General features: G+C 46.0%; 1 protein-coding gene across 1 annotated transcript in view; it reads left to right on the forward strand.

Moving 5' to 3' along the window:
* The window catches only part of LOC144589834 (glypican-4-like), an 87,186-nt gene that overhangs the window by 8,471 nt on the left and 64,541 nt on the right, over positions 1-14,174 (forward strand). Inside the window, exon 3 of the mRNA XM_078394864.1 lies at positions 12,041-12,171. Coding sequence (XP_078250990.1) covers positions 12,041-12,171 — 131 coding nt within the window. The remainder of the gene's footprint in view (positions 1-12,040; positions 12,172-14,174) is intronic.

Below are 14,174 nucleotides of genomic sequence, written 5' to 3' on the forward strand. Positions count from 1 at the left end.
TATGCACTTTGGTGGCAAGAACAGGAAGGCGGATTATTATCTGAATGGTGTCAAGTTAGGAAAAGTACAACGAGATCTGGGTATTGTACATCAGTCACTGAAAGTAAGCATGCAGGTACAGCAGGCAGTGAAGAAAACTAATGGCATGTTGGCCTTCATAACAAGAGGAGTTTAGTATAGGAGCAGTTGTACAGGGCCCTGGTGAGACCACACCTGATGTATTGAGGGAGTGCAGCGTAGGTTCACGAGGTTAATTCCCGGGATTGTTGGACTGTCATATGTTTAAAGAATGGAGCGACAGGGCTTGTATACACTGGAATTTAGGATGAGAGGGGATCTTATTGAAACATTTAAGATTATTAAGGGATTGGACACACTCGAGACAGGAAACATCTTCCCGATGTTGGGGGACCGCAGAACCCGGGGTCACAGTTTAAGAATAAGGGGTAAGTCATTTAGAACGGAAATGAGGAAAACCTTTTCACCGAGAGAGTTGTGAATCTGTGGAATTCTCTGCCTCAGAAGGCAGTGGAGGCTGATTCTCTGGATGCTTTAAAGAGAGAGTTAGATATAGCTCTTGAAGATAGTGGAGTCAAGGGATTTGGGGAGAAGGCAGGAACGGGGTACTGATGGTGGATGATCAGCCATGATCACAGTGAATGGCGATGCTGACTCGAAGGGCTGAATGGCCTCCTCTTGTACCTATTGTCTATTGTCTAAATTTGGCTTGGACCAGCATCCTTCTAAATTGAATAATTAGGGCTGTGGTGAAGGTTTTAAAATAAGCAATTGGAATGGTTCTGGTGAGGGCAATATGCAGACCGTTAAAGAGAAATGGCAAATAGCAGTTTTCAACTTTAATTTTAGTTTATTGTTACATGGACCAAGGTGCAGTGAAAAGCTTTTGTTGCATTCTATCTAGTCACCATAAAGACAATGCTGATTACAATCGAGGGATACACTGCGTACAGATGCATGATAAAGTAGTACGGTTTAGTGCAAGATAAAGCCAGTAAAGTCTAATCAAGGATAGTCCAAGGGTCACCAATGAGGTAGATCGTAGTTCAGGACTGCTCTCTAGTTGCGGTAGGATGGTTTAGTTGCCTGATAACAGCTGGGAAGAAACTCTCTGAATCTGGAGGTGTGCATTTCACACTTCTATACTTTTTGCTCGACAGGAAAGGGGAGAAGGGGGAGTGGCCAGGGTGCAACTCGTCCTTGCTGAGGCAGCGTGAGGTATAAATGAAGTCAATGGAACGGAGGTTGGTTTATGTCATGGCAATTCGCTACAATTTCTTGCAGTCTTGGATGGAATTGTTCCCAAACTGTGATGCATCCTGATAAAATGCTTTCTACGGCGCATCTGTCGGTTGGTGAGGGTTGTTGGGAATATGCTGAACTTCTTAAGCCTTCTAAGGAACAGTGCTTTCTTGTCCATTGCTTAAATATGAGAAAAGGAGAAGTTGGTGGTGATATTTACGTGAATTTGAAGTTTTCAACCATTTCTACTTCGGCATAGTCAATGCAAATTGGGGACTGTTACCGCGCTGTTTCACTAAAGTAAACTAAACTAAAATGTGGGAAGCATGAGCTTTTACCCTGACATGTTGGCCCTGTAGTTCTGCTAGTTCTCCTTTGAATAATTCCTACTGTGCAGTTGCTGCAAACAGATGCTCCCAGTAAACCAGAGCCATATTCTGTCTTATTCTAATTCTAATATTCTGTCTTATTCTAATAAAAGTGGCCATCCCCTTAGAAAGACATTTATGTATGTTCCAACTATCTTTTTTTCTTAAGCGTGGAATTTGTGGAGTCATGGTCACTATTCCCAAAATGCTTCCCCACTGACAGGTTAGGCAACCCTAAGGTCATTGAAGGTTGGACAAAGCGAAGCAAAGGAAACATGGCAGGTGTAAAGAACATAAGTAATGGCAATCAAGAGTTCGTGTAGGTTCACGAGATTGATCCCTGGGACTGTCATATGAGGAAAGATTGAAAAGACTAGGCTTGTATTCACTGGAGTTTAGAAGGATGAGAGGGGATCTTATAGAAACATATAAAATTATAAAAGGACTGGACAAGCTAGATGCAGGAAAAATGTTCCCAATGTTGGGCGAGTCCAGAACCAGAGTCCAGAACCAAGGGCCACAGTCTTAGAATAAAGGGGAGGCCATTTAAAACTGTGAGAAGGAACTTTTTCACCCAGAGTTGTGAATTTGTGGAATTCTCTGCCACAGAGGGCAGTGGAGGCCAAATCACTGGATGGATCTACCAAATTACTGGAGGTAGATGCTAGTGGAATCAAGGGATATGGGGAGAAGGCAGGCACGGGTTATTGATTGTGGACGATCAACCATGATCACAATGAATGGTGGTGCTGGCTTGAAGGGCCGAATGGCCTCCTCCTGCACCTATTTTCTATGTTTCTAAAAATTGTAGGGAGGTGCTTAAAAAAGCAGGTAAAAAGTTCATTAGATCATAAGAGCGGAATTAGGTAGGTCATTTGACCCATCGAGTCTTCTCTGCCATTCCATCATGGCTGATATATCTTTCTTTCTCTCCCCTTTACTTGCTTTGTTGATGCCTCCCTTTGACACCCTACTAATTAAGAATCTTTCAGTCGACACAAAAAACTGGAGTAATTTAGCGGGTCAGACAGCATCTCTGGAGAAAAGGAATAGGTGATGTTTTGGGTTGAGACCCTTCTTCAGACTGAGAGTCAGGGTAAAGGGAAACGAGAGATCTCAACAGTGGTGTAGAGAGATATCGGACAAATGAATGAAAGATATGCAAAAAACAGTAACGCTGATTGTTAGCTGTGAGCTAAGTGAAAACGAGTTATAGACAATGAGACTCAACAAAACGACTTTGAAACCAATACAACAACTTGGGTGGAGAAGGGATGGAGAGAGAGGATGTAAGGGTTACTTGAAGTTAGAGAAATCAATATTCATACTGCTGGGTTATCAGCTGCCCAAGCTAAATATGAGGTGCTGTTCCTCCAATTTGCGTTTGGCCTCACTCTGACAATGGTGGAGGCCCAGGACAGGGAGGCCTATATGGGAAAGGGAATTAAAGTGTTTGGCAACTGGGAGATCGGGTGGGCCTCGGTGGACTGAGCGAAGGTTGATACGTTCTACTCAGTATCATTCTCAAAAGCACGCATTGAGTGGGAGACCAAAACAACACACGTCTGGACACAAGATCGCCCTTTTAAACTCTCTGTGTATTTTAGCAAATGCGCAGGCAAAGCTTTACCATATTGTTGCATGTATACATCACATATCTCCCCCCTTAGAATTGTGATACTTTTTTTAAAAATCATAATGATCTTTATCCATTATGTTTCCAAAGTATTTTTCTATAACAAAACCCAATTTAAGTAAGTCCCAAAATATGCATCACTTTTGTATCCAATTAAATCCAAATCAAAGTTTACATCTCCAATTCTTTTTTTGAATGTGAGTATCATCTTCAATGCTAACCAAATTTTCATTGCGTTTACATTGTCCATATAACCGAGTCCGTATAGTCAAGTCTGTTGTCAAAATCATCCGTTTTCAGAATCCGTAGTAATCGGGTCGCTTTCTATTTCGCTTTGGGTACTGCTTATGCCCTGAATTGCTTTCTTTGTTGCGCTCTGATGTCGTGTCCTCGACGGTGTCATCGTGGTTGCTTTCGTTGACGTTTTACTGTGCAACGCTTCTTTCGTTGACGTCTTCATCGCGCACTGTGGGCGTACCCATGTCGAAATCTATCGAAACTCCCGTTTCGTTGGTTGTGGGAGAGTCGATTTCACGTTTCAGAATCTGGTCTGTGTGACGTTTCCAGATTTCTACCCCGTTGACGTGAACCTCGACCTGGTACGAGACAGGACCTAGCTTCGTTGCGATGCGTCCTGGTACCCATTTCTCTCCTCTCGCGTAGTTGTGCACTAGCAGACTCTCTCCCTCCTCAAATTCTCGACCTGTGCGCGAATCGTGGTGCAACTTTTGCGAGAATTGTTTGTCACCAATGGTCGCTTCTTCACCTGGCACCGCGATGCTGAAATGCGTGCCATTTTTCCTTTTCAGCAGCATTTCAGCCGGCGTTTGCGTTGTAGTAGTTTGCGGCATTGGACGATACGAGATGAGGAATCGAGCGACACGCATTTGCAGTGGTCCCGAAATCTTGAGGAGTGCTGCCTTCACCGTCTGCACGGCGCGCTCTGCGAGACCATTGGTTGCTGGATGGTATGGCGCACTTTTGACATGACGAATGCCATTCGCTTTCATGAACTTTGCGAACTTTTCGCTAGCGAAACATGGGCCATTGTCAGAAACTAGTGTATGCGGAAGGCCATCTGTCGTGAGCCCGAAGCAAAGCATGTCCATAGTGACGTCACTGGTTGCTTCACTTGTGATATGCACTTCAATCCATTTTGAATATGTGACGATGAGAACAAGCAACATCTTTCCCTGTACCGGGCCGGCATAATCGCATTGACTCACGACCACGGTTGACTAGGATGCTCCCATGAATGCAATGGTGCATTTGGCATTCTGAACATGCTCTGACTTTGTGCTCTAAGTCCTTGTCGATTCCAGGCCACCACACACAACTTCTAGCGATCGCTTTCATCTTCACAATACCCGGATGGGCATCATGCACTTCCTCGATCGTTTGCGAGCGACATTGGGGTGGTAGTACAACACGACTACCCCAGAGAAGACAACCCTCGTGAACGCTCAGCTCCACTTTGCGATTGAAGTAGGGCTTGAAATCATCATTTGGTGGTTTGTCTTGCCACCTGCTCATGATGTATTCGCGAACACGAGACAGAATCGGATCCCTCTGCGTCATGGTGCAAACACGCGACGGAGTGATGGGCGATTTCTCCAACTCGCTCATCAGGACGATTTCTCCTGGTATTGGCGTTTGCGATTACGTCGCTGGTCGTGGGAGTCGGCTAAGCGCGTCTGCTTTGGTGTTGGCTGAGCCCGGTTTGTACGCGATGTAATCGTACGCTGCCAGTGTTAGCGACCAGCGAATCACTCACGGCGATGCGATTAGCGGAATGGCCTTGTTGTTACTGAACAACCCAAGAAGTGGCGTGTGGTCGGTGTTGATTACGAATCATCGTCCATACAAGTATGTGTGGAACTTCTTGACGCCGAAGACTATGGCTAGACCCTCCTTATCCAGCTGCGAGTAGTTACGTTCAGCGTTATTCAGACTGCGTGAAGCGTAGCCTATTAGCATTTCCGTGCCATCTTCCATGACGTGTGACAGCACTGCCCCTACTCCGTAAGGGCTGGCGTCGCAGGAGAGAATGAGCGGCTTGTTGCTGTCGTAGTGCGTCAGAACTTTGGACGATTTCAGGCTTTCCTTAGCTTGTGCGAACGCATTCCGCTGAGCTGGTCCCCAGTGCCATCGAACCGTTTTGCGCAGCAGTTGATGAAACGGTTCGAGCATGGTTGAGAGATTAGGCAGAAATTTGCCTTAATAGTTCAGCATCCCAAGGAACGCCTTCAGTTCTCTGACGTTCTTCGGTTCAGCCAGCTCATCGATGGCTTTGACTCGTTCATCCACTGGCTGCAACCCTTCAGCACTCACCTTATGGCCCAGGTATTGGACTTCATTGACGAGAAAGGCACATTTTTCTCGTTTCAGTCGTAGGCCTGCATCTTGGAGCCTGCGGAGGACTTGTTTGAGGTTGTCGAGGTGCTCTTCCTCGGAACTACCTGTGACGTCCAGATACACAGCAACTCCAGAAATCCCTGCCAGAAGATTGTCCATCGTACGCTGAAATACGGACGGTGCTGTTGAAATGCCAAATGGCATTCCGGTGTATTGGAACGCGATGGGTATTTATCGTCACCAGTTCACGGCATCCGGACGACAAAACCAACTGCTGGTAAGCGTGCGACAGGTCAAGTTTGGTGAACTGCTTCCCCTTCACCAGCTTCGTAAACAACATCAATCCGAGGTATCGAGCTGCTGTATTCACCGTTAACCGCAGTCTCCGCAGATTCTCACGCTACCGTCTGCCTTGTCAATGGAGACCATCGGTCCCGCCCATTTCGAGTGTTGAACGGGTTCTATGATTTTCTCTTCCTGTAGGCGATCTAATTCGCGATCAACGCGATCGCAACGGGCCAGCGGCACTGGTCGAGCCTTGCTGAATTTCGGTGGTACGGCCGGGTCGATGTAGATGTCGACTTCGACGCCCTTGAGCGTCCCGAGTTCCGCTTTGAAGAGGTCACCATATTTGGAGAGGAGGCTCTGCAGGCGGTCGTTCACGTTGACCTGGTTCGCAGAACTTTCAACCACTCATGGCCAAGTAGGCTTGGCCCCGTCCCCTTCGCTACCAGCAGCTTGAGCGTCGCTGTTTGCTGGTTGTGAGAGATGGGCACCGAACATTCTCCCAACAATTCCACTTTCTCCCCAGTGTAAGTACGGAGAACCATGGTGCTCTCACGAAGGCGTAACCTTTCACCTTTTCGCCACTGGGCCTTCCATGTCTCTTCACTGATAAGCGTAACTGCAGCTCCGGTGTCGATTTGCATGGGGATAGTCTTTCCCCCCACACACATGTCCACAGTGAAAGGAGTAATCTTCTTCTCACTTTTAGTATGATAAAGACCATACACATCACCTTCCTCGGTCAGTTGGTGGCTTTTATCCGTTTTTCCAGCTGACTGCTTTTTCTGCAGTTTTTCCCTTCCACGCTGAGCATTTTTCCCACTCGACTTGCACACCTGTGAGAAATGCCCTTTTTCCCGCAATTGAAACCACCTTTCGCTGGACAGTCGTTCAGGTCAGCGTGGGGAGAGCCACCACAGCGATAACACAAACATCCTCTTACGGTTCCCCGCTTGGGCTGACCACTGTGAGGCCCCCTTGATTTAGCGATTTTGTTCATCGCTTCGCTTGGCTTTTGTTTCCCGTCACGGAGATCAGCCGTGTTGCGGTCTGCCATCTCCATAGCGGTGGCGATACCGAGTGCCTTGTCGAAATCCAGTGTGGCTTCCGACAATAATCGACGCTGAATGCGGTCCTCATCAATCCCACACACCAAACGATCATGTAATATTTTATTGAGATCCGAACCATAAGCACAATGTTCAGCGAGGTGACGTAACTCGGCCACATAATCAGCAACTGACTCACCCGGTTGACGATGACGAGAGTTGAATTTGTAACGCTGGACGATGACCGACGGTTTCGGGACCTTGTGATTCGTGACTGTTGACACAATCTCAGAATATTCGACTTGCTCAGAATATTGGAGCAAGATGAGTCTGTACGTTGGTCCTCCACACACGGAAAGCAAGATGGCCCTCTTCTTTCCTGCATCTGTAATGTCGTTGGCTAGGAAGTAATGTTCAATGCGCGCGGCGTACTGCACCCAGTCGCCCTGTGCAACATCAAATTCCCCTATTGAGCCAAAAATAGCCATGGTAGCCACAACAGCAAGTCACAAGACGAAACTTCAAAACAAGTTTATCCTCGTCGCCAATTAATGATACGCTCTACTCAGTATCATTCTCAAAAGCACGCATTGAGTAGGAGACCAAAACAACACACGTCTGGACACAAGATCGCCATTTTAAACTTTCTGTGTATTTTAGCAAATGTGCAGGCACAGCTTTACCATATTGTTGCATGTATACATCACATAGCAACTTTACCATATTGTTGCATGTATACATCACAAAGGTGTTTAGCGAAACGATTGCCAAGTCTGCGTTTGGTCTCAGAGTCCACACCTTGAACAATGGATACAGTAGTTGAGGTTGGAGGAGGAGCAAGTAAACCTCTGCCTCACCTGAAAGGACTGTTTGGGTTTCGTGGACAGAGTTGAGCGAGGGGGAAAAGGGACAGGTATTACATCTCCTGCGGTTACAGGGGAATGTTCCTGGGGAAAGGATGAGTTAACCAGGGAGTTGCCGAGGGAACGGTTTCTGCGGAAGGCGGAAAAATGTGGAGATGGTAAGATGTGACTAGAGGTGGGATCCCTCTAGGTAAGATGTGACTAGAGTTGGAGGTGGTAAAAATGTCAGAGGATTATATGTTGTATGCTACAGCTGATGGGGTGAAAGGTAAGGACTAGGAGGACTTTGTCCCTGTTGCAACTAGGGGGAGCAAGAGCGGAGCTGTGGGGTACTGAGGAGACATGTCTGCGGGCCTCATCAATGATGGAAGAGGGGAACCCACTTTCCCTAAAGAATGAGGACATCTTGGATATCCTGGTATGGAACACCCCACATCTTCACAATCACAATAATACAGACAGTTTGAGTGCAGGTCAGGCAAAGCAGCAGCGAGAACGACCGTTGGCTGGACTTGGTGAGTCACAGGTCGAGCAGGTGTAAAAAGGGTGCAAACGGCACTTAAGCAGTCTTTGAATGCAGGTCTGGCAAAGCACATACCTTCAAGTTCATCAGAGGCAGGAAGGTTAGGAGTGAGTGTGGGGATTGGCTGAACAAGTAGATTGGAAGATTGGTAAATTGGACAATTAGTCAATTTAGCATCTGATATAAGCAAGGCTTGCTCAAGGGGTGTGGCCCTGTCAAGGAAAGTGCCCTATGAGTAAAGTGTGAGTCTTTGGCGGCGAGTCTTCGTCGAGAGGGCTGTGGGAGGATGCCACACTGAACGCTGGAGAGGGAGAGACGAAAGAAGGAAATGTCAAGCAAGTTGATTCACTGTGATGCTTGCAGGATGTGGGAGGTCAAGGACATTGCTGGTGCCTCTGGGTGCTACAAGTGTGACAAGTGTATCTAGTTACAGCTCCTGAAGGACCGTGTTGGGGAACTGGAGAAGCAAGTGGATGACCTCAAGTTTGTCTGAGAAACGGAGTCATTCCTGGACAAGTCCTACAGTAAGATTGTTACACCAAAGGTACTGGAAGAGAGAAGGTGGGTGATGGTGAGAAAGGGAAGGAAACATGGAATGCAAAGGTTCCCGGGCGTTGTGCTTCATGAGAACAGGTTCACCCACTTGGAAGCTGTCGGGGAAGAAGACGTTGCCACACTGAGCGGCAGACTGGTTTGCGAAGCAAAAAGTGCTGTTGAGCCAAAACCAAAGAGGCCGACGTCAGGCAACGTCATGGTAGTAGGAGACTCCATTGTGAGAGGTACAGACAGGGGTTTCTGCGGCAACAGACGGGATATGAGGAAGGTGTATTCACAAAATGCTGGAGTAACTCAGCAGGTCAGGCAACATCTCGGGAGAGAAGGAATGGGTGATGTTTCGGGTCGAGACCCTTCTTCAGACTGATGTCGGGGGTGGGACAAAGGAAGGATATAGGTGGAGACAGGAAGATAGAGGGAGATCTGGGAAGGAGGAGGGGAAGGGAGGGACAGAGGAGCTATCTGAAGTTGGAGAAGTCGACGTTCATACCACCGGGCTGCAAACTGCCCAGGCGAAATATGAGGTGCTGCTCCTCCAATTTCCGGCGGGCCTCACTATGGCACTGGAGGAGGCCCATGACAGAGAGGTCAGACTGGGAATGGGAGGGGGAGTTAAAGTGCTGGGCCACCGGGAGATCAGTTGCGTTAATGCGGACCGAGCGCAGGTGTTCAGCGAAGCGATCGCCGAGCCTGCGCTTGGTTTCGCCGATATAAATAAGTTGACATCTGGAGCAGCGGATGCAATAGATGAGGTTGGAGGAGGTGCAGGTGAACCGCTGTCTCACCTGGAAAGACTGTTTGGATCCTTTGATGGAGTTGAGGGGGGAGGTAAAGGGACAGGTGTTGCATCTCGTGCGGTTGCAAGGGAAAGTGCCCGGGGTTAGGGTGGTTATAAATGGGTCTACTGTGGATAGGGTGAGCAGTTTTAAATACTTGGGAGTCCGCATCACAGAGGATCTGACATGGACAACACACATTGCCACACTGGTGGGTAAGGCAAAGCAGCGCCTTTAACACCTTAGACAACTGAGGAAATTCAGAGTGTCTCTGAGGATCCTTCATTGCTTCTACTCTGGGGTTGTAGAGAGCATCCTATCCGGCAACATTGCAGTCTGGTTTGGGAACAGCTCTGCCCAAGACAGGATGGCCCTGCAGAGAGTAGTGCGTTCAGCAGAACGCACCATGGGAACTACACTCGTCCCCCTGCAGGACCTATACATCAGGAGGTGCAGATCCAGAGCAAGCAAGATCATGAGGGACCCCTACCACCCCAGTAACGGACTGTTCCAGATGCTACGATCAGGCAAACGCTTCCGCTGTCACGCTGTGAAAACGGAGAGGATGAGACGGAGTTTCTTCCCACAGGCTATCAGGACTGTCAACTTTTATAACCCCAGAGACTAAATTTTTTGTCTATACTATAGTAACTTATTAACTTTATTTATATGCTGTAACTGTGATTCTTTTTTTGTGCACAATCCGCAGACATTGCCACTTTCATTTCACTGCACATCGTGTATGTGTATGTGACAAATAAATTTGACTTGACTTGACTTGACTAGATCACTGGGATCTGTTTTGGGGTAAGGGGGAATTGTACAAAAGGGACAGATTGCACCTTATCCAGCATTCTGGCAGGCAGGTTTTCCACTGCTACACGGGTAGTTTTAAACTAAATAAGGGGGTCAAATGGGATAGTCAAGGATGGAGTTAAAAGGAAAGAGAGTAAAGGGATAGTTAATGATCCTAGAATTAATGGGAAAGAAAGCTCACAAAGGGATAGGAGAGTATGGCCTTGCAATAGGGATCGATGTGAAGGGTGAGATGAGTAAGGAATTAAAAGTATTGTATACGAATGCGCGAAGTATAAGAAGTAAAGTAGATGAGCTTGAGGCTCAGTTAGAGGTTGGTAGATATGACATTGTGGGGATTACAGAGACGTGGCTGCAGGAGGATCGGGCCTGGGAACTTAATATTCAGGGTTATACATCCTATAGAAAGGACAGGCAGGTGGGCAGAGGCGGTGGGGTAGCTCTGTTGGTGAGGGATGAAATTCAGTCCCTAGTGAGGGAAGATATAGGGACTGACGAGGTAGAGTCACTGTGGATTGAGTTGAGAAATTGTAAAGGTAAGAAGACACTAATTGGTGTTATCTACAGACCCCCAAATAGTAGCCCAGATGTAGGGTGTAAGATGCAGCAGGAGTTAAAACTGGCATGTAAGAAAGGTAATGCCACTGTGGTGATGGGGGATTTCAATATGCAGGTAGACTGGGAAAATCAGGTTGGTTCTGGACCCCAAGAAAGAGTTTGTAGAGTGCCTCTGAAAATCTGTATCATTCTTCAACTGCACTCTGACAAATTTTGGAATATTGCAGAACATCTTGAGCAGTTAACAGATACGAGATCTTCTGTTTCTTAGTGAGTGCAGAAGTAAGGAAGTTAGGCTGAACCTCTCAAACTCTTGTGCAAATCTTAGACAGTCTTCAGTTCTATTCATTGTGGTTTAGAAAAGAGGTTGAGCAAGCATTGTGTGATTTTGCAGGATGGAACTACAAAATTAGTTGGAGAAGTTAAGATTCTTCTCAGAGCAAAGGAGTTCAGCATAAATGTAACATAACATAAAAGAAATTGAACATAAATGTAAAAGATCATGTAACACATTGACCTGACAGAGTTAAACCAAATGTATTCTTTCTTTTTCAAAGTGGTGTCATTTTTCATTGGAGCCTGCAATAATCTTTTCCTACAGATGCTGCCTAACAGAATTTTGTTTAGCATTTTCAGTTTTGTTTTCAGTTTCTAGCATCTACAATATTTTTCCTCCAGTTATGAGGTTTAACATAAGATAGACAAGGCATTTCTGTTTCTATTCGTCAGAGGTGCAGGCATTAGGGGCTCGGGGAGATGTGAAGAATTATTATTTTTATGACCTGGAACTCTGCCAGTGAGTTGTGATGGAAGTAATCAATGATTTGAAAATAAAACTGGAGACTATTTAAGAAATACGGATAGAGAGTTGCAGTGATATAGTTGTACTTGACAGAAAGCTTGCATAGAATCGGTGGTTGTATAGTCACCTCCTCTGCTTATAATGATTCTATGACCCAATATGAAAAATATTGTGTACATATCCACTTTTTACAGATGCAATGCTGATGGTTGCAGAGAGATTGGAGGGACCATTCAACATTGAATCAGTGATGGACCCCATTGATGTTAAGATTTCTGAGGCCATCATGACCATGCAGGAGAACAGCATGCAGATCTCTCAAAAGGTAGGAATGTGTTTTGGTGCCTCCTATTGCTCTGGCACCATTTTGTCTATATCAGGACTGGTGGGTAGGTATTTCTAGTCCTCTTTTGAAACTCTCCAGTCTGGCATTCTGTGGTCTGACAACTGTGGTGAGTCATATTTTGAATCTGTAGTACAGATCTATATTAACTAATTCTTACTAAGTTCCAAAATTAACTAGGGTAATGTTCCTCATATGTTAATAAGGTTAACCCAGTCATGGCCAGGATCATTCTGTTCTGTTTCCATATTGTGCTGTGCTGCAGCAAGTAAGAATGTCATTGTTCTATCTGGGACACATGACAATAAAACACTTGATGATTCACATAAACCTCCTCTGGAACTTCTCCAAACCAGCACATCCCTCCTCGGATCTGGCTCAAAATATTCAAAATGTAGCCTCACCAGTGTCTTGTAAAGCTTCAGCATTGCATCCTTGCTTTTATATTCCAGTCCCCTCAAAATAAATGCTACCATTACATTTGCCTTCCTAACCGAGGACTCAACCTGCAAATTAACCTTCTGGGAATTCTGCACCAGCACTACCAAGTCCCTTTACACCTCCGATTTCTGAATCCTCATCATATTTAGAAAGTAGTGTATGCCTTTATTCCTTCTACCAAAGTGCATGACCGCACACTTTGCTGCGCTGTATTCCATTTGCCACTTCTTCGTCCACTCTCCCAACCTGTCCAAGCCTTCTGCAGATTCCTGGTTTGCTCAACCTTACCTGCCTGTCCACATATCTTCGTATCGTTTGCACATTTGGCCACATTCATCAATTCCATCATCCAAATCAATATATAATGTGAAAAGTAGTGGACCCTTGTGGAGCAGCACCAGTAAAAGCCGTAGGCAGCCAACCAGAAAAAGCCCCCTGTATTTTACCCGTTCTTTGGCTTTTGTTAGTCAGCCAAGCTTCTACCCATAATACCATGCGCTCTCATCTTGTTTAGCACCTTATCAGAGGCCTTCTGAAAATCCAAGTAAACAACATCACTGACTCTCCTTTGTCTATCCTGCTTATTACCTCTTTGAAAAACGATAACAGATTTGTCAGGCAAGATTTCGGAGGAACAAAACCATACTGACTTTGGCATATTTTATCATGTGCTTCCAAGTACCTGAAACCTCATCCTTAATAATGGTCTCAAATCTCAATAACTACAGAAGTCAGACTAACAGGTCTATAATGTATTCTTCTCGAGATTGGGAAACCAAATGTGGATGGGCCGAATGCTTCATGGAGCATCTGTGTCAGCCTGCAACGGTGATGCTGAATTTCTGGTGCTGCCACTTCAATTCACCATCCCAATCTCTTCCTTACCTACCTGTCTGTTGTCTTTTAATGCAATGAGGCCTAATGCAAGCACAAGGCACCTCGTCTTCCACCGGGCAGGTTGCAGCCTTCTGGAGTCCTTACTGGCGTGTAACTTTGGGTAACTCGCTTGTCCATTCTGTCTATATCAAGTCCTGACCATTTCTCCCAGTCACGCATCTGTGATTTTGCTTTTCTCTCTCTCGCACTGTAATCTGGGCAGGTGGACGTGCCCCGCAGCTCTCCTATTGTTAGCAACGTTTAACATGGACAAAGATGCAGAATTTGCTTCTAAATATCAAATTTATTCATTTGGTCTTGTCCTTTGGAGAAATTCCCTTTTTCCTAACCATTCTTCTTCCTCTTAAATCAAGCAATGTATTCTCTCTTGAGCAATTCTGACAAGATATGACCTGTAACATTGACGCTGATTCTCTGTTCTGCAGACTGTCTGACCTACTGACCGTTTCCAGATGTTTTTGTCGTTCTTATAGTGTTCCAACTGAGGTCTAATCAATATTTCACAACGATGCACCCCATAACATCCCTTTTTATATTCTGTGCCCTGCCTAATGAGGAAAGTATCCCATATGTTTTGTGGAGAAAGGAAAAGCGGAAGCTGATTTACACCGAAGATAGACATAAAGTGCTGGAGTAACTCAGGGGGT

This window comes from Rhinoraja longicauda, unplaced genomic scaffold, assembly GCF_053455715.1.
Source record: "Rhinoraja longicauda isolate Sanriku21f unplaced genomic scaffold, sRhiLon1.1 Scf000079, whole genome shotgun sequence".
NCBI classification, from domain to species: Eukaryota; Metazoa; Chordata; class Chondrichthyes; order Rajiformes; family Arhynchobatidae; genus Rhinoraja; species Rhinoraja longicauda.